General features: G+C 41.5%; 3 protein-coding genes across 3 annotated transcripts; 1 reads left to right on the plus strand and 2 right to left on the minus strand.

The window, feature by feature from the left end:
• Nucleotides 1-3,153: 3,153 nt before the first annotated feature.
• On the plus strand, nucleotides 3,154-6,272 carry LOC122090715 (translationally-controlled tumor protein homolog). The gene is made up of 5 exons (XM_042660399.1): nucleotides 3,154-3,308; nucleotides 5,201-5,274; nucleotides 5,463-5,591; nucleotides 5,681-5,838; nucleotides 5,929-6,272. The coding sequence occupies exons 1-5, from the start codon at nucleotides 3,281-3,283 to the stop codon at nucleotides 6,044-6,046; spliced, it is 507 nt and encodes a 168-aa protein (XP_042516333.1). The 5' UTR covers nucleotides 3,154-3,280; the 3' UTR covers nucleotides 6,047-6,272.
• A 1,917-nt stretch (nucleotides 6,273-8,189) lies between these two features.
• Nucleotides 8,190-10,609, minus strand: LOC122091115 (universal stress protein PHOS34-like). The gene is made up of 4 exons (XM_042660949.1): nucleotides 10,188-10,609; nucleotides 9,900-9,994; nucleotides 9,527-9,648; nucleotides 8,190-8,525 (listed from the first exon to the last, which is right to left on the minus strand). Exons 1-4 carry the CDS (start codon nucleotides 10,378-10,380, stop codon nucleotides 8,438-8,440), a joined length of 498 nt encoding a protein of 165 aa, XP_042516883.1. The 5' UTR covers nucleotides 10,381-10,609; the 3' UTR covers nucleotides 8,190-8,437.
• Nucleotides 10,610-12,973: 2,364 nt separating this feature from the next.
• LOC122090848 (universal stress protein PHOS34-like) lies at nucleotides 12,974-19,231 on the minus strand. The gene is made up of 4 exons (XM_042660576.1): nucleotides 18,963-19,231; nucleotides 18,694-18,788; nucleotides 13,926-14,047; nucleotides 12,974-13,249 (listed from the first exon to the last, which is right to left on the minus strand). The coding sequence occupies exons 1-4, from the start codon at nucleotides 19,165-19,167 to the stop codon at nucleotides 13,162-13,164; spliced, it is 510 nt and encodes a 169-aa protein (XP_042516510.1). The 5' UTR covers nucleotides 19,168-19,231; the 3' UTR covers nucleotides 12,974-13,161.
• Between the last annotated feature and the right edge of the window lie 976 nt (nucleotides 19,232-20,207).

Raw genomic sequence — 20,207 nt, forward strand, 5'->3', positions numbered from 1 at the left:
GGGGGGGGTGTGGCCCTTGCACCTAGATACATGGGGGATAAAATGACATATCCATCCACCATGAAATGAGAATAGACGCTCTAAATGCCCATTGGTCTTCACACACACACATGAACCACACTTCTTCACAAGAAACACTTCCCCTTTTCTTTCCTATAAGTTTTGTTCTTATCATTATTTATTTCTTTCTACTCTTAATATATGGACTCCATCAGAATGATACCTTTATTAATACAATCATTGATGTGGCATACAGGTTCCTTCCCATATCAGGCATCATAGGAATCCCTTTTCCATTTATTATTTACGGATGCTCAATGCCTTTCTTTTTCTCGTAATAATGATGCTCAATATCCATTCACAGAGAAAACAACTATTGTGTACAAGACTAGGGACTTTGGAGTGTAGCTAGCTTTATTCTATTCCATAATCAACAACGTTGAGCCCCTGAGAGTAAAGAGGAGAATATTTCGTTTGAGCATAGAAGAATATTCGCACGCACCACCCATCCTTCTCCCTCTTATTGCTCTCTTCCCTACTCCATTATTCTCTCCACGGCCCACATTTCCATTCACGGACTTTACTCTTCATATGTGACCTTGTTTACCTTCATTGCAGCATAAACTCAAACACAATAGAGCCGTATATCTGGCCACTCCCTCTCCATAGACATAGAATTGAATTAGGTAGGTTGCAACCGTTGCCTCTCTCATGTAGCCTATGGGAATTAAGTGTATAGCACATTGGTTGTAGTTTCTACTGGTAAAGCAGGCACCAAGTTTGTGGTCTAGGGGTCAACTTCTGTCACATGCATCCCCCTCCCCTCGTGTGTGTGTGAGTAAAGTCCTTTTGGGCAGTTCTACAGGATGTAAAAAAAATAAAAATAAATAAATGTAGCCTATGGGAATTGATGTGGGTTAATGTGGTCTTGATCCCCTCACCTTGTAAATTAGTTTATGGGGTTGAGTTCTTCCAGATCCGTAATATTAGCTGAGACTGATATCAATACTTAATTTAACAAGATCAAAATTAGTATCATTTCAAGAATAAAATCATAAAAATAAAATATATATTTTTAAAAAATAATAACAAATGTGACCAATCCACATTATTTAGATCTGATTCAAATTGATATTGATATCAATACCAATAACTAAGCCATCGTATCAAAGGGTCTTTTTCTTTTCATTTTTTCTCCGCAACTATCGATCCGTTTGGATGATAAGATGCCTCAAATTGGCTTCAGTCTACAAGTCAACTATCGCTACTTTCGGTTCATGAACCTCCCCAAATATTTCCTTATTTATCACTTTGCATAATAGAAAATATTAAAACAAGAGAATATTTAAAAGCTGGTCAAATAATGTCAAAATGGCCCAGTTTTTTTTTTTTGATAATCTAAATGGCCCAGTTGAGTTGGGCATCGAATCTGGTAAAAAATGTCGCAGATTCCCACTTGAGATGTGAAAAATAGAAAAGTGGATGAGTTAATAGCAGAAAAGTGGAGGAAATCCACATATTTAATGAGAAGAGATATTAGGAGAGGAAGATATAATTGACAAAATGATATTTTCAACCTTAAAAAATAACGGGTGGAAGTTGATGATTTTAAACCATCAGTTTGGAGGGACAAGTTGGGAAGTTATTCCAACCAAAGATATTCCATATGTTGGTATCTGATTGGATCGGATTGATGCTCATCAGTCATTTTTATCTTTGTTTTTTGAGAAAAAGAAAAAAAAACTATTTTACCTTTGAAATGATACAGATAATCCATCTAGATCGATCAAGTATCGAATATTGGTCTCAACTAATATCGATATAGCATGGCGGATATGATATGAATACTTCAAACCATAGCATCAGATGTAAAAGGGAAAGTGAGTCTTATATGATTCAAGGCTGCTATCTGTTGGTGGATCAATTTATTGATTATCTAAATCAATCTAAGACACTTATTGTTTTAGAAATCCAATCATAGTGACAATCGAGAGATTCTATGTTCACCTTAGTGGCAGAAAATTTTCTTCACCCTAGTGAAGAAAATTTTGGCTATTGTAAAACTATTAAAGTCAGAAATGTGAATTAATTAATTGTATATTCATATCTCCATGTGGAAGAAGTGCACTGGACTAGAACTTTAAAAAATGGTGGTTTAGACCAAATTGATATTTAAATTTAAGAACCAAACTCAAAAAATGACCTTTAATTTTTTCCAAAGCCATACAAGAGAATCCAAAACAAGGTTTTAAAACTTGTCATTGGTCTTAATCGATATCAAGCTGAGTTGCTTTGGATCAGATGGATTTACCACGGTTTTTATTCTTCCTAAAATTAATTTTATTACCATTTTTACCCTCTGGGCCGTATCAGCCCATCAGTGGATTGGGAAAAAAAATCTGACTCTTTAGCGGGGCATAACAAAGGTGGCAGCACACATCCAACGGACCCCAACACATGAACACACACCTCAAGGTGCTCCATGTCATTAAATTTGCATTACCATGTTACGCCACACAGAGAGGCCTCACCCATTAATTGGTCAGTTTTTATTAATCTATTCCATTTGGTTATGATTCGATTTAAGATATGAAATGTAGAAATCAAAATCGAATTATTTAAATAAATATTTTTGATAATTTAGGAAATAAAAATATATCAAAATAATTTACATGATGTAAATCAAGATCCGATCAAGTTTTCATATGAAATTGTTCTCGTACATCTCTGGTTCATGGATTTGAAATCCACTTTCTCTTTCTTCATTTAATAGATTCTAAATCTACACATCAAGATTGTACGAAATTGTTCTCATATGTGAACTTGATCCGGATTCATGTAAATCTGCTTCGAAACATTAGAATACGTATACAGAATGCCGTGACTATCCAAACCTTTAATCAATTTAATAATATATCAGTTCTAATCGGATAAAATTAAAATCGAACCCAGTAAAGACGATCTATCAATCCGGTTTAAACTGTTCCAAGTTTTCAGCCCTTTTTTTCATTTAAACTATTGGATTTGGATAAACACTTTCAGATCGCAACACGGCGGAAGCCTACATCTTACGTGTTGGAGAGAAAAAGGGGACTGGTTGGGTATAGTTTGAGTTATATTAGGACTGATATGTAATTGCGTCTTTTCCTCAACCCTTGGCTATAAAATCTTGGGTCTCTAGCTTCGCAAACCCTCTTGTTCCTCCAGCTATTGTTGCTCTCCTCTTATCGTATTCTTAGCAGGTGGAGTAGCCGCCGAGGAACTCAGCAACTCTGAAAAGATGATTGTGTATCAGGATCTTCTTACCGGTAATTTTTTTCCTTTGATTTGTTCAGTTTCAATTTTGAATTTGTTTTTCTGTTTGGATGATTCTATGGGATTTCGTTGATCAGTAAGAATATTTGAAGACTTTGTTTTCTGCCGTTTAGGGTAGATCTGTATCTAGAGTTTTAGATCTTTGTGTTGCTATTTACGGTGCTTTGGAGATTTTTGAATAGATCTGAAGCGTGAAGCATTGGTCCATGCATCATCATAACAGGCTTAGTATCGTTTTCTAGATCCTCAATTTTGTATTATCTGTTATCTTGTTCTCAGTGGTGCATAAATTAGTGCTGGTTAGAAACCTTTAGGTTTAGTAGTCTTTTAGTTTCTACTTCCAGTTAATAGCCTTCTTTTTTTCTAAGGAGTTTGTTACTAAAGTCCTTTAGGGCCTTGTTTAGTGGAGAGTCAGGCGGGGTGGGAGTGAATAGTGAAGTAAAGTTTGACAACTTCCTCTGGGTTTTAAAAAATGGATCTATGTGGTTGCCATGGGGTGGGATATCTCACGCTACGAAAAAAATTGACTCAGATCAGTTTCTATCTTATCTACAGCACCTTCTCCCCAAATCACACCGTTTTGGTAGGATTGTTGCGGGGAAGTATAGAGCAAGTGAGCAATGGAGGGAGAGGGAAGAGAGATGGTCATTATTTGGGCATTTGTTGAGGGGGGGTTACCTTACGAACAAAGATAAGATTCGTTTGACTTATGATTTGAAGCGAATATTGTATCTATATGTCTAGGTTGTTTAACTCATGACTCTTGCTCTTCCGAGGTAGTGAAGTAGAGCTGAAGCTTGTAACTTTTTCATCCCATTTCTTGTTTGGTTGTCCTTCTCCATATTAAAGTGGGAGAAAAGATACGCTTTTCAGCCCATTGCTTGTTTGACTGTCCTTTTCTATGGGTAAGCCAATAGACAATAGTAGTTGATACAAAGTTTCCTGTAACGTACAAAATCCCTCCCGGCTTGTGCGACTGTTGCTTCCCCTCTACTCCTCCCTACCATCCTACAAAAATTGGCGGGGATTTTATAAAGGTAGGGTGGAGAATACAAGAACTGACAGGTTCTGATAGGGAGTTTCTTGTATTGCGAGAAATCTCTCCTCAGAGCCTCCAAACAACTCATTTTCTTTTAACTTCGTGAAAGTCAATTTTCCTTAACTATTCATTCCCATCCCACTAACTCTCCTATAGGTTAAAATATCATAATTACTAGTTGTTTGTTGAACAGTTACTTTAAACCCTTAAAATTATTGGGTGTTTGCAGATATTTTTTTATATACCTTCTGCTGTATTTAATAGCATCTTAATATGCTTTGGGTTTTTCTTATGTCACTGAGAAAATTTTTGATCTTCAAGTTACATAGCTAGTTCCACTTCAACATTGCCCCGTAACAGGTTGTATGCCCATGTGAATTCTGGTACACTGGTTTTATATCTAGGTATTGGACTTCTTCCTCTCTGGCTTTTATTTATGATGCCTTGGGGTGAACTTGTCCCTGATATAGTTTCCCCTTCTCTGTCTCCATTATTTCCATATTTAGCCAATCATTGTAGGAGGGACATCTGTAACCTGTAGAATCACATGAATCTAATAAATTGCAATTGCAGGAAATATATTACATATATCAGTTAGAGGTATTAGTATTAATTTGACAAATTTTACCTTTAATGGTTCATTAGGTTTTTGGATTTAGTGTTTTTGATATGCAATCTTTTAAAGAACTCAGTAGATTGTTAGAGGTTTTAATGTTATGAACTATGTAAATCATGTTTGTTTATTTGACAATGCTAAAGATTGTTAGAGGTCTTTAAGTTATGAACTATGTAAATCATGTTTGTTTGTCTGACAATGCTACAAATTATTTGTTTATGAGTTTCTAGGTGATGAGCTTCTCTCGGATTCATTTCCGTACACAGAGATTCACAATGGAGTGCTATGGGAAGTGGCGGGAAAGGTGACAATTGTTTGGATTTATTCTTTTCGGCCATCATGGTGTAGGATTTATTCTTTTTGACTGTCACATCATGTTGTGGCCACCAAACCTAGTGACCTCTAATGACCTGAAATTGTGCAATTAACTTTGATTTAGGTAATTTAGTAGAGTACCAAACTAATGTTCCTTCATATTGGGTAATTTTTCAGTGGGTTGTTCAAGGAGCGGTTGATGTTAACATTGGTGCTAACCCTTCCGCCGAAGGCGGTGGAGACGATGAGGGTGTAGATGACCAGGCAGTCAAGGTTGTTGATATTGTTGATACATTCCGTCTCCAGGTTGATTACACCTCTCTCCATCCATAACGCACACATTTTTTTTTTGTGTTTATTAGCTGGAGCTTATGAAACTTATTTTGAAACTACAGGAGCAACCTTCGTTTGACAAGAAGCAATTTGTTACATACATAAAGAGATACATCAAGTTGCTAACACCAAAGTTGGAAGGTGAGAAGCAAGAGGAGTTCAAGAAGAACATTGAGGGTGCAACTAAGTTCCTTCTTTCGAAGCTGAGTGACCTCCAATTGTATGTTTCTTAGTCTCCATTTCTCAAAAACCTTTTCTTGGATGATGTTGCCATTCTCTATTAAAATCTAACATTGGTATTTGTTTGTAGTTTTGTCGGTGAGAGTATGCATGATGATGGCAGTTTGGTCTTTGCATACTACAAGGATGGTGCAACTGACCCAACATTTTTGTACTTTGCCCATGGGTTGAAGGAGGTCAAGTGTTAAGAAAGTGGAAATGTTTCATCCACATTGAAGTGGAGTTGCTCGCTGTAGTTTTAGTTTTTAAGTTTTTATAATGGTCCTTTTTAGTTTTTAAGTTTTTACAATGGTCCTTTTTTCTTAAAAGCATACAGTATTGTTGGGGTATCATCTGAAGAACAACTTAAATTTGTTTTTCCTTTTATGTCGGTGTTAGTTGTTTGGTTTATAAATAAATTTATTCTTTTGTGTCTTTGCTTGTAACATCAACGTATATGATACCATCTCCAATTTTTATCACTTATTGAGTAGGTGATCCGAACTTGCTTAATTTCTGTTGGTGTGGGTGTGAGGGAGTAGTATAATCAGGGGATCTGATGTCAAACGAGACCAGGATGGCAATCAAGAATCTACCAGTATATGGTATGCTTATGCTTTGTATGAGTACATTGGATACATTTTTGGTTAAATTACATTCTTAATTGAACACTTTTGGGGTGAAGAATTAATCAAAGAATGGATCCCAATTCCCAACTGAACAAAATTCAGTGTTACCCCAAGCGTAGCTGAGATGGTAAGGATCTTTGTTTTAGGAAGAGTGAATTTGATTTATTCTACCTCATGGGGGTCACTTACACCGAATGTTTAGTGCTTTTCACTATTTTTAGTGAAAATTGAAGGGTTTTCATTTAATCCTGGTATGACTATGTGTATTTTATATTGCGTTTTGAAAGGAGGGACATTTGTGATCAGTGATAATTGATCTCAATTTTGACCGCCCTAAGGAAGATAGGGTCTTAGAGTGATAATTGATCTCAATTTTGACAGCCCTAAGGAAGATAGGGTCTTAGAGTGATAATTGATCTCAATTTTGACAGCCCTAAGGAAGATAGGGTCTTAGAGCTCTATTACGCTTGGCTTTCAATTTGCCCTTCTTGACGATGACAGCTTGGCTGGATTGTAGTCTGGATTGGAAATGGAGTTCATCCTCTCCTTTGGGTGCTGATCAGCTTTCTGGACAGCCATCAGCTTTTTCAAGATAGGAATGTGGGTATCTTTACTGTTGCTGTTGCTCCTTTGGAGGAGGTCTCTGAACATTCACCGCTTGGAGGATCCAGGGAGTTGCTCTGACGGATTAGCAGCATCCAAACAGAGCAAGTTCCAATGAGGATACCATCAAGTTTGTCGGTTGAGGGAGAGAGATGCTAATAGTTTCTCCATAGTCCCATCATCGATAGCTTTGTGAGCAGTAGGGGTGGGGCATCATTGTTGTTAATCATTGTTAAAAGCATCTTCTAGAATGGAACTTATTCTTGGATGTGTTCCAATATTGGAGATCTGGAATGCATACTGATGAGGCAAAATATGTCCTCTTCCTCAGCATGGCTGAAGCGTGTATGCAAACTTGAACAAGACTGACCCACTACCTCGGCCCTCTATCAGGCCGTGTTGCCACCTCGGACCTCCATCAGGTCGTGCTATCACCTCGGCATCTCATCGGGTCGTGCTGCCACCTCAGTATCTCATCAGGTTGTGATGCCACCTTGGCATCTCATCAGGCCGTGCTGCCAGCTCGGCCCTCCATCAGGCCGTGCTACCACCTCGGCCCTCCATCATGCCGTGCTGCCACCTGGGCCCTCCATCAGGCCGTGCTACCAGTCACCTTGGATCGGCACGGTCAAGTAATGCACCCGAAAACATGCACACATCCACTCCTACATTCAAGGGACGTGATCCCTGATCATAGGGGGAACCTGGAATATTCTTAGAATCACAATGCTACTCTCCTCAAGGACTCTACGCCTAAACTGGACTCTCCAAAAACGCCCCTCCTTCTCTCCCCATCAGCAGCCTATAAATACCAAGGTAAGCCTCCATCATAGAGGATGGATCAATCACTTATTTTACTGGAAAAACTCTATTGAGCATCTACTGTGGAAAGATCTGACTTAAACATCGGAGAGTCCCTTGTTGGGTCAACCTAGCTCTCTCCTGTCATCTTTTCTGTGCATGTCGGTTGGAGCACCAGGAATTGCAGGGAAGATCATCCGGTCGGCTGGAGCACCAGGAATTGCAAGGAAGATCATCCGGTCAATTTTTACCGCATCACATATCAAACGGCATTTTATTCCACACACGCACAACCATACACACTAAAGGCTGATGCAAGTTAATGAAAAGCTGAAGTAATATATTTTTATTTACATATGAATTCAAACATGCTGTTTTTATGCATATTTACACAAGCGACAATTTACTCACATTTTTTTTTGGTTGAGAGAAAACTCAGACAATTTACTCACTTCAAAATAAAAACTTGGACACAACATTGTTAATATCATATGGGAAATACTTTAAACTTTAAAGAATATAATGGATGTGCACCGGTCCAAGGTTCCATGCACTCATCTGAAGAGCTTAATGCTTGATCTTGGGCTTTTTCACAATCATCACAGAACAGTGAGCATGGTGAGCACAGTAGTCACTTACACTGCCCAAAACAGCCCTGCAAGGTATCAAGCAATTTTATCTGTTAATTAGTATGCAGTAATATAGACAAACTAAAGGAGGGTTACCGAGTATGTCCACCACACAATAGATGTATGTGGCCTGGGCATGCATAAGTGAGATAGACAACTCCCTGGCTTTGACCTAAGAGATCACAATGGAGGGGATATGTACTGCCCATGGGATGATTTACCTGAACTCTCTCTTAAGGAAATGGCAAAGGTGGTCGATGAAAGAAAATATTTAAACAATCTGCGGATGTAGATTAAAGTGGAAGTGGTGATAGAACACTGCACATATACCATGGCCAAGGAGAGAAAACATTTCAGAGAAATGGAGTGGATAAAGGGCAAATGTATGAATGCTAGAAAGCTCCTGTATGTGATCCTCTTATAGAAGTGATGGGGACAAAGCTAAAGGGAGAGATCTGAGTAGTTCTCCAACAAATAGTCTTCTAGTGTCAACAAAACCTTAACAAGGGCTACAACTACATCTGAACAAATGAAACCTTCCACAGATGAAAGATATAACTGTTCCAAATGTCAAAGCATCCAAAATGTAAATTTTCTTTCTTTTTCCCAACCTTTTTCTCAAAACAGAGTACAACACTTCATTGGTTTCAGGGGTCTTAAGCCCTGCATAGTTTTGAAAATTTCATGGAACTTAACATACTTTAAAGAAAGTAACACTGGGACTGAGACTTGAGGAGCCACAAGAAACGATTGCATCCCCAGCTGTATACTGTAAAAGAATGATATTTGATGGGTTCAATTCCGTTTTTTCAGTTGGTGGGTAGAACTTGAGTAGATGATGACCCATTCTTTGATTAGTCAGTATAGATAATAGCAGTTAGTTCACCTTTTGGGTCAATAAATCCATCACATACTTGGATATAGTCAAATAATAATAACAGAAATTGTATGAACAAATTTATTTCCCTAAACCTGCAACTTTACCATTACTATCAATCAATTAATGCAATTAGGGTCATATCTTCACCTTTTTATAGCTCCATAACCATGATTGCCCACCACTAATATGGATGCGTGGTGTTTCTCCACGGCCTCACAGAGCACATTCCTAGGATCTCCTTCCGCCACTTCCACTAGCACATCCTTCGCCTGCTCATTGTTCAAAATGTTAGCTGAAGCTACTCATGAGGGAAATATGGCCACTCCACTGTCAATTTAGATCATTTTCTTCTGATATTTCGGTAGATATATTTTCCAGTGTACAAACAAGTTTGAATAGAGAGAATAATCCGACTGAAATCTTCTGGATGGAGAGAGAGAGAGAGTAATTCCCAAGTATCAAAATTAAATTTTTCCTAATTCTTCCCAAGAATCAAAACCATTATCAAAGTGATTCTCACCGATTTACTGCTGCAGGTCTCCTTCACCCTGTCTTCAATATCAGATGCAATCGGCTTGTAATTGGGCTGCACGTAGGGCAAAACATCGGCAGCTCCTGCAAAAATTCAAAGGCAAAATTAGGGGGAACCTCGATCCTCACGGAAACAGGAATTTAGGTTAAATTCTCCAGTTAAGGCAGAAGAAAAGTCCGAAAACTAGTTCCAACTTCCAAGAAGAAAGGATTAGTTCATCATCTAATCGAGAGAAGTTGGAGAATCCAAAAGAGGGCTTAGAGATTGTTACGCTACCAGCAAGTCCAGGAAATCCGACAACGGCAATAGGAGAGGGCATTGCGCGAACGACAACGAGCTTAAAAGGAGAATTGGAAGCAGAAGGAGCGAAGAAGTGATCGAGTACCCAGTGGAGAGCGTAGTAGCTATGATCACTATCGTCGATTCCGACCACGATTACCGATTTCTCTGTCTTCGACGTCGTCGCCATTGGAATTATTGAAGCAAGGTCCGTCTCTGCTCGTTCCTTGCGTGTTCCCTCTGAGAGTCTTGAGAGTTCTGTGACGAAACTGAAACAGCACCTGTCAGGAGGAGACTCAGGACTAGTTTGCTCTAATAAAGAAGAGAAGAGAAGATGATCGTATTCCAGTCGCTGTCACCGGACGTGGTGATAATGTGACCATTGTTGAAGCTGACAATGTTCTGTGACGGCCTGTGGACAGACTTGGATGGTTGGTTCCTGTGAGGTACCGTTGCTGACTTGTTTGTTTTCCTTTTAAAATATATGAAATTATGAAAACACCCTTACCACGGAAAAGTTTTAATTTCTCTTTGTCTATTTTCTTTCCTACTTTTATGTCTTTTTATATGGAGCCATTATACATCATCTAATGTATTAATTAATAACTCATGATCCATGCTACAATAGGAAAAAGCAGAAGGGGTGATCATAGGGGACCATTGATGCATTGGCCAAATCATTGTCAACTCTAATGTCTAATTCTAGTTTTTGGGTTTAAGAAAAAAAAAAGTCTTAATTAATCTTGTGGTTAATGCTGGTGATTGAGTTAAGAATTCATGAATTTAATAACTAGAATCGAGTGGATAATGGTACAAGCTCATTCTTGGAACGGTTCTAACTATGGGTAAATCTGGTAAAAAAATAAATTTTTTAATCACAATTGAGAGAAATATCGTTCAATTTGACCTAATAAGATCGATCTGTATCACATGAATCCCCAATACGATTGTTTTAAATCATGGTTCAAATCCCTTAGTGCATTCTTTACTAAAGTGGAGAAAGTGATAATTTTTTTTAATGACACCATCAGATTCCATTAATAATAAAGAAATAATATTTTTATAATTTAATAAAGGACAATGGATTTAACGTGTGGGATGAAACTTTCCACGTCAAATCAATAGAAGCACGTAAAGAACTCACATGTCATGGAGGAGAGAGAGAGTGCAAGAAGATGAATGATACCCGAATCTTAGAGAGCATTTTCTTATTTTATTTTTGGACAAAAAACACGGTCATGACTCCTGATGTCTCTCTCTCCATATATCTCCACCCCCCAAATTGTATGGTGTCGAGTTCACCGTGGCCTCAAAAAAATTTTGATTTTTCTATTTTTTTTATAAAACTTCAAACTCACCTTTTAATCACTTGCCATGTTTGATAGGAATTAAAACACAACTAATTCTAAGGGGGTGGATAACAAAAAAAAAAAAAAAAAAAAATAAAATCCTTTCCTAAGATCTGCAATCTCTCCATCTTTGGTAATAATAAGCAAAAGTGATGGCTTAAAAAGAGTAAGCAATAACAGTTAATTCTTAGGAATGAAAAAGACAACAATATTAAAGTTGGCTTATTGGTTTTTGCTCTTATGAAGATTAAATGATTAAGGACCAATTGTTTCTATCTGAGAGCAAACCTTGAACCAGACTTCGGGGAGCGCACCTCCAAGAGGGGTATTGTGATCATTGCATGCCTCCTGTCTGTGGCGTAAGGACTACTCTCAGATAGAAAGCTGTCCCATGATTAAGATATGGGCTAATATTATCCAATTTATCAAAATTTCAAAAGAATCGAGTACTTTTCTCACCGTGCATTGGTGGTCAAGGGTTCGTGAGATTGAGCCTTGGATTACTTTCGACTATAATCACATTTTTTAGAAGCATAAGGGCGAAAATTTGGAGATCCTTTTCCACACCCTCTCATGTAATTAACACTATCCTCCTTGGCCTTGTCGACTCCTTATTGATGAAACCAAGAATTTGGATCCGCTGCTCCTATGATAACTTTGTAGTACAAGTCAACATCCAACACCTATCAAACTCTTTACCTTTATAAATAAGAAGAGGGGGTATATTTGAAAACAAAATGAAGAGGGGTATATTTAAAAACAAAGGGACAGGCATTGGATGCTGAGATGTATGACCAAGTGATCATTTGAGGAGCTGATCCTTTCTCTGAAACCAATTCCCTTAATAGGTGTTGCAGGGAAAGCCTTGCTCTATGCCACGGACCAATTTGGTTATGAACAGTTGCAACATGACCATTTTGGCCCAAAAGAATGGTTTCATCAGCGGGTTGAAACCATCACTCTCTGATGGCCTATGGAAAGTGGAAACGCTGCCATGATCCATTTTAGCACAGAGAGGGTCAAACAAATCCGTGCATGAAAAAACTTTGCTGAAAACGGAGAATTCCATCAATTTTAAATTAATAACTATGAAACAAACTGTGGAACCAATAAACTGATTCTCATCATCACCCAAGTTTCCTTGACTAACTGTAGCTGATTGGGTTTTTCAATTGTCATATATATTTTTATTCCATCCATAACAATAGACCTCAGGGATCCATTTCCTTTGAATGTCATCTGTACATGCTATATCCATGCTTGAGTTTATACACATGCCCCCTCTCCCTAACAGTGGAGAGACTACTAAATTATTGGAAGAAAAGCCAAGAGTTTAAAAAACATTCAACAGATTAGAGCATATCAGTTGCGAGGAAAGATCTGTCTCTCATGCATACACACAATCCCTCCCGCAGGGAAAGAGGGTGATGCAAGTTAAGGGAAAGCTAAAGAGATATTTATTTATAAATCTCAAACGCGATGTTTTTATGCATATTCACAGGCCAAGACAATTTAGACTCACTGCAGAATAAAAACTTGGATACAGCATTGTTAATGTCATATGGGGAATACTTTAAAGAATAGAATGGATGAGCACCAGTCCATGCATTCATCTGGAGAGCTTAATTCTTGATCTTGGGCTTTTTCACAATCATCACAGAACAATGAGCATGGTGAGCACAGTAGTCACTTACACTGCCCAAAACAGCCCTGCAAGGCATCAAGCAATTTATTTGTTAATTAGTATGCAGTAATATAGACAAACTAAAGGAGGGTTACTTGTGCTAGGAGGGGATGACTAGCGAGGTTGTCCACCAAGTATGAGATGTATGTGGCCTGGCAATGCATAATTGAGATAGAAAACTCAATGTCTTCAACCTAGGCATAGACGCCGTGATAACTACCTCTGTTATTTCATACATTATGGTTAGTTTTGAATGAAGAAAATATGACCCATGTGCTACATAGATACCAGGATTAATCAAAAAGAAAACACTTGGTATTTTTTTTTTTTTTTCTGGCCATTCCTGTCGAGGGCCTATATAGGCCACTAGGATGGCAGCCCAAGAGGGCGGTCAGGGGGAAGGGGAGGGGGACAAGGGGGATTACAGGATGTCACACATCTTTTGGGGGGGTGGGGAAGTCGAACAAGCAACCTCTCCTTAGGACTTAGGCCAGTGCTCTACTGCAACTGGCAGCCAACACCATGCCAAGAGGTGCTTCCCAACACTCATAGTTCATGTTTAAACAATATCATGCTAATGATGGGTTCGGCGGTAGCCATTAATATCAACCAAGTAGCAAAAAAACTTATGGACAGTTGGAAATATGGTACTAGTAAAGAGAGCACAAAACAATTGGTAAGCAATTAGGATCATATCTTCACCTTTTTATAGCTCCATAACCATGACTTCCCACCACCAATATGGATGCGTGGTGTTTCTGCACGGCCTCACAGAGGACATTCCTAGCATCTCCTTCCACCACTTCCATTAGCACATCATTCACCTGCACAATGTTTAAATAGTCAAGCGAAACTACCCATAAGAGCAAAGTAGCCACTCCACAGTCAGTTTAGAACATTTTCTCCTAGGACAGAGTGATCTGATTTCGGTAGAAATTTTTTCCACGGTAAAAACAAGTTTGAATAGATAGAAATCCAACTAAATCAAGTCAAACACCACACTTCCAGATTGCAGTTGGGAAAAACAAGTCTGGTTAATGGTGCAATTTAAAATCAAATTCATACAGGAATGATTGTGCTGACCCAATGGCAAAGCAACTACATGAATCCAATTATGTTGATTAATGTTACCGCCGATAATCCGCCAGAGGAGCTAAACCTGCACAAGGACAGAAGGCAGAGGGCCGGAGGTATCCCTGGGGTTAGTCCTCTAACACCCAAGTTAGAGACCGGCGGAATAGTGTTTTTACAAGAGTAATGGTGTGTTGACCTACCTCTCCCCTCCTTTCGGACCCTCTCTTATAGTGTTTAGGGTATAGGGTTTCCCTTTTGGGAGTCCCCCTCGGTTCCGCCTTTTTCCCTTCCCGAGTCCTACTCGGATACATGCTATTCCCCCTATGGGGAATATTCCCTATTCGGGTATCTTCTCCTCATGTGGTTTGCGTGGTTAGAATTCTTACGGCCTCTATCAGGTGGGCAACATGTGTCCTTCCTTTGGATACCACGTGTTCTTACCTTACAGGATGATTAATTGGGTCGTATCACAGCCCCCTTACTTCCACTAGGAAGCTCTTTCAGTGGAAGTGACTTCCTTCCTCTTTTGTGTTCCCCTTCAGCCTTCAGTCACGGCCATCGTCTTGAAACCAAGACCTCCGATCAGGTCCACAACCTTAGCCAGAGCCCCAACCGAGGCGGCGACCTTCGGTCAGGTCTACTCAGCCTTAGCCCAGAGCCCCCAGCCAAGGTGGTGACCTTCAGTCAAGTCTGCTCGGCCTTTGCCGGAGCCCCTAGCCGAGGTGATGACCTTTGGCCAGGTCTGCTAGGCCTTAGCCCAGAGCCCCCAACGGAGGTGGTGACCTTCGATCAGGTCTGCTCAGCCTTAGCCCAGAGCCCCCAATCGAGATTTTGACCTCCGGTCAGGTTCACTCGGCCTTGGCCAAAGCCCCCAACCGAGGTTTTGACCTTCGGTCAGGTCTACTCGGCCTTAGCCGGAGCCCCCAACCTAGGTGGTGACCTTCAGTCAGGTCTGCTCGGCCTTAGCCCAGAGCCCCCAACCGAGGTTTTGACATTCTGTTAGGTTCGCTCAGCCTTGGCTAGAGCCCCTAACCGAGGTTTTGACATTTGGTCAGGTCTGCTCGGCCTTAGCCGGAGCCCCCAACCTAGGTGGTGACCTTTGGTCAGGTCTGCTCGGCCTTAGCCGGAGCCCCTAACCTAGGTGGTAACCTTCGGTCAGGTCTGCTCAACCTTAGCCGGAGTCCCCAACCAAGGTGGTGACCTTCGGTCAGGTCTGCTCGGCCTTAGCCCAGAGCCCCCAACCTAAGTGGTGACCTTCGGTCAGGTCTGCTCGGCCTTAACCCAGAGTCCTCAATCGAGGTTTTGACCTTCGGTCAGGTCTGCTTCGGCCCCTACCCCTGTGGCTATTCAGGTGACCGAGCTCGAGGAGGGTGACGAGGAGGAGGTTCAAAGGCCCCGCGAAGTCCCCTTACTCCTGGTCACGACGGTTCAGACTGAGATGTCCCAGGTGCCGTCGATGGCAAAGCTGTTCTCCTGACCGAAGCACCTTGATGAACGAAATGCCTTCGGGTCTCTTTTTTGTATATTTTGAACTTGGGCCTTCCGGCCTCCATGTAATTTATGCCTTCGGGCTTCTTCGATGAATGAAACACCTTTCTTTCAGATTCCTTCGTGCCTTTTTATGATCATCACTATTTTTTGTTGATTTAACGATAATTAACTCCGAGCACGGACTTTCATAGGGCTTCCGCTTCGCAGGTAAGGGTAGGAAAGTCGAAGCCCTTATGCAAGTAAAATCTCAATTACAAGGTGGGTGCATTACTTGACTGTGCCGAGCTGAGGTGACAGTTTGGTCGAGCCGAGGTGACTGGTAGCACGGCCGGATGGAGGGCCGAGGTGGCAGCAGGACCTAATGGAGGGCCGAGGTGGCAGCAGGACCTAATGGAGGGCCGAGGTAGCATGGCCTTATGGAGGGCCGAGGTGGCAGCACGACCTGGAGGAGGGCCGAGGTGGCAGCACAGCCTGATGGAGGGCCGAGGTAGCAGCACGGCCTGACGGAGGGCCGAGGTGACAGCGTGGCTTGACGGAGGGCCGAGGTCAAGGTGACAGCACGGCCTGATGGAGGGCTGAAGTGACAGCATGGCCTGATGGAGGGCCGAGGTGGCAGCACGACCTGATGGAGGGCTGAGGTGACAGCACGGACACCGTGTGATTTTAAATAGGGCCTAGATACCCTCTTCGGATCATTCCTTCTATTTCCCCTTCAAGTGCCAGCAATCTTCAGTGTCGTGGCCATGGTCCCTATGGAAGTGGCAATATTTGTCCATATTGCATCTCTCAGGGTGTCGTCCCATCTTCCCTGGCCACTTCATGGCTCTGGCATTTGGGGGGTCCTTTATCCGTATTAACACATTCGTTCGTTTCTGGTTCCGGGGCGCGTATTTCTCGAACTTCTTCGGTGGACTGGGTGCCCGACCACGTTCAGACTTTCATCTTTTGCCCTCTTCAGAAGGTTTGTCGTCGCCTCTTGAGATCCTTTTCCTCCCCATCTTCTCTTCAGCTTCTTCATCGGATTGAAGGGTTTCTTCCATCTGGATGCACTTATCACATCAAGCCCTCAACTCGGCTAGGTTCCTTGGTGTATGCTTTGCCAAAGACCTTTTTAGCTCTTTATCCTTGACACCTCCCAGCAGGGCTGTGAACTCTTCTTTTGGGTCCAGACCTCTGATCGTGATCTTCTCTTGCTGGAAGCGTTTCATGTAGATTCGCAGCGACTCTCCTTCATGTTGTTTTACGTTGGTCAGGTTCAATGTGGTCATCTGAAGGAGTTGGCTACTGGAGAATCCTTTCATGAAGAAGTAACTCAAATCGTTGAAGCTGTGGATCGATTTCGTCGACAAGCGGTTATACCGTAACCTTGCCGCTCCTCTGAACGTCAAAGGCAGGGCTCGACACATGATGTGTTTCGAGACTCGGTGGAACTGCATCGCAACCTTAAAGCCTTCCAGATGATGGACGGGGTCTCCAGACCCGTCGTAGGTATCATATTTGGGCAGACGAAAACCAATCGGGAGCAGGTCCCTCATGACTTCATCAGCTAGAGTTGTGTCATTGGTGAGGTCTAGCTCGCGAGTTCCCTTCTGGTTTTCTTCTGGTTTTCTGCTACCTTTCGGATCTCGTCCTTTAGGTCTAGGATCATCTGCTTCAACCCTGAGTCACGTAACTGTTTGTCCCCTTGGCGCGGTTCTTCATGACCGGCTCCCGTGACGTGGCGCGCTCTTTCTTTAGGTGCGGGGCTTTCCCTCATTGCTCGGTTTCAAGGATTCCGGCCGGACCTTATCGATCCTGAGCTACTCCGGTCCTCGTCTTGCGATCACTCTAGCTGGACATGGGAGCCTCGCGCTGCTCCATCGGTCTTATGAGAGACAACTTTGGAGACCTCTTTCATTGTCTCGGCCATTCGGTCATACTTCTCCTGAAGGGCGTTGAATTGCTCCCTCGTCACATATTCCTGCGCCCTGGGAGGGGGAGGATCACTATCCCTGTACATCGGATGTCTGGCCGAGCGCTGGTCCCTCACGGAACCTTCCTGATCGTTGTTTCCCCGTTCTTCCCTGATGTCCGTCGAGGGAGGGAGCCCTCCCGAAGGTTCTCCCTCATTCATATTTATATTCGGCGTTGTTTTTGTTTTTTTTTATGATTGTAGGTTTTTCCCACCATTACTGTCGTTTCCACAGACGGTGCCAATCTGTTACTGCCGATAATCCGCCAGAGGAGCTAAACCTGCACAAAGACAGAAGGCAGAGGCCAGGAGGTATCCCCGGGGTTAGTCCTCCAACGCCCAAGTTAGAGACCGGTAGAATAGTGTTTTTACAAGAGTAATGGTGTGTTGACCTACCTCTCCCCTCCTTTCAGGCCCTCCCTTATGGGGCTTAGGGTCTAGGGTTTCCCTTTTGGGAGTCCCCCTCGGGTCTGCCTTTTTCCCTTCCCGAGTCCTACTTGGATACATGCTATTCCCCCTGTGGGGAATATTCCCTATTAGGGTATCTTCTCCTCACGTGGTTTGCGTGGTTAGAATTCTCACGGCCTCTATCAGGTAGGCGACATGTGTCCTTCCTTTGGATACCACGTGTTCTTACCTTACTGGGTGATTAATTGGGTCGTATCAATTAACAAAAAGGATGATCCAATAGATATCTTCTAACCTAGTAACGAAATAAAGAGCATAGGAATCTTATTACAACAAATTTATTCTGCAATTCATAGATTAAGGATTGAGCATGATTTCACATTGGAAGTAATCTAACTGTTATAGAAATCAAAAGACAACATTTTAAGTTCTGAAATCTTCCGGAGAGAGAGTGATTCACAAGTATCAAAATCTAATTTTTCCCCCTATTTCTTCCTTTTACTTCATGGATTTGAGTAAAGCTATCATTATCAAAGCGATTCTCACCCATTTGCTGCTGCAGGTCTCCTTCGCCTTCTCTAGAACTCTAGCTGCGATCGTCTTGAGATCCGCCTCCACGAGAGGCAAAACATCGGCAGCTCCTGAAAAAATTCAAAGGAAAATTAGGGAGGAACAACGGCAATTAATTCTCCAGTTAAGGAAGAAAAAAATTCCTAACACTAGTTCCAACTTCCAAGAAGAAAGGACTAGTTTTCCAGCTAATCGATAGAAGTTGGGGAATGATACACAGAGAATCTTAGAGAAGGTTACGCTACCAGGTCCAGCGAATCCGACAGCGGAAGAAGGAGAGGGCTTGGCGTGAACGACAAAAAGCTTAAAAGGAGGATTGGGAGCGAAGGGAGCGAAGAAGTGATCGAGAGCCCAGTGGAGAGCATAGAAGCTATGTTCGCTATCGTCGATTCCCACAACAATTACAGATTTCTCGGCGGTCGTCGTCGTCGTCGTCGTCGTCGTCTCCATTGGAATGATTGAAGCACTCTCTCTGTCTCTGAGAAGTCTTGAGAGTTCTGTAGCGAAACTGAAAAAGAGGGAGGCGGAAGTGGATAAGAGAATATGATCGTGTGGGATTGATTGGTGACAGCTAATCGAATACGACCACGTGGTCTGTACAAGTGACTACGGACAACGCCGTTGGGTTGTTTGGTCATAGGTGCACACAAAAATTAAAATATATGAAATTATTAAAATACCCTTGTGATGGACGAATTTTCGTTTCTCTAGGCTTCTTTTCTTTCCTGTTTTTACGTCTTTTTCTATGAAACCATTATTTGGATTTGGATGACGACGTGTATACCAGTACATATTTTTTTTTCCTGATGAAAACGTGTGTAGCAGTACAACTTTTGGAGGCGGGCAGAGCTGGTGACAAGGGCCATTGATTCATAACAAATCATTGTCAAAGCTCTAAAATCATTTTCTTTTTTTTTTTCCCATAAATAAGGGTACTTATAGTGCCACCCCCAAAAGTGTGTCACAATTAGACACCTCTATATAATACTAAATTATGTTTGCACCCCTTGCCATCAGTAGCTAGTAGCTGTTAAATGAGGAGTTGAAATGATAGTTGTACCCTTTTGACTAAAACAAATGATCACTTCATATTTTACCCAAGTCTCTCATTATCCCTAACTTCCACTCACCTTCACCATGGAGTTCATGCAAGGAGGGTTTCCTGTACATAGGAAGATATGATGCAGACTTCGGTCGCAGCTCATCATCACTCGTTACCGCCCGTCGCTGCCCGTTGCCATTGCTCTTCATGGAGAGTAAAAGCTTGAGATGAAGAGCACAGTTTCGACTTGAGGATGGATGCCTTTTTTTTTTATTATTTTTATTTAGGGTTATATGGGGTTAAGTGAGGGTATATTAGGTACTTCACTTTTTAGAAGGGTATTTTGATATTTATAAAAAAATATATCAGCTAATATCAACATTTGAGGGATATTCTATAACACCGATTGATGGCAAGGGTGCAAGTGTAATTTGATATTATGCAGGGG

Source organism: Macadamia integrifolia, chromosome 10 (genome assembly GCF_013358625.1).
Source record: "Macadamia integrifolia cultivar HAES 741 chromosome 10, SCU_Mint_v3, whole genome shotgun sequence".
Taxonomy (NCBI): domain Eukaryota; kingdom Viridiplantae; phylum Streptophyta; class Magnoliopsida; order Proteales; family Proteaceae; genus Macadamia; species Macadamia integrifolia.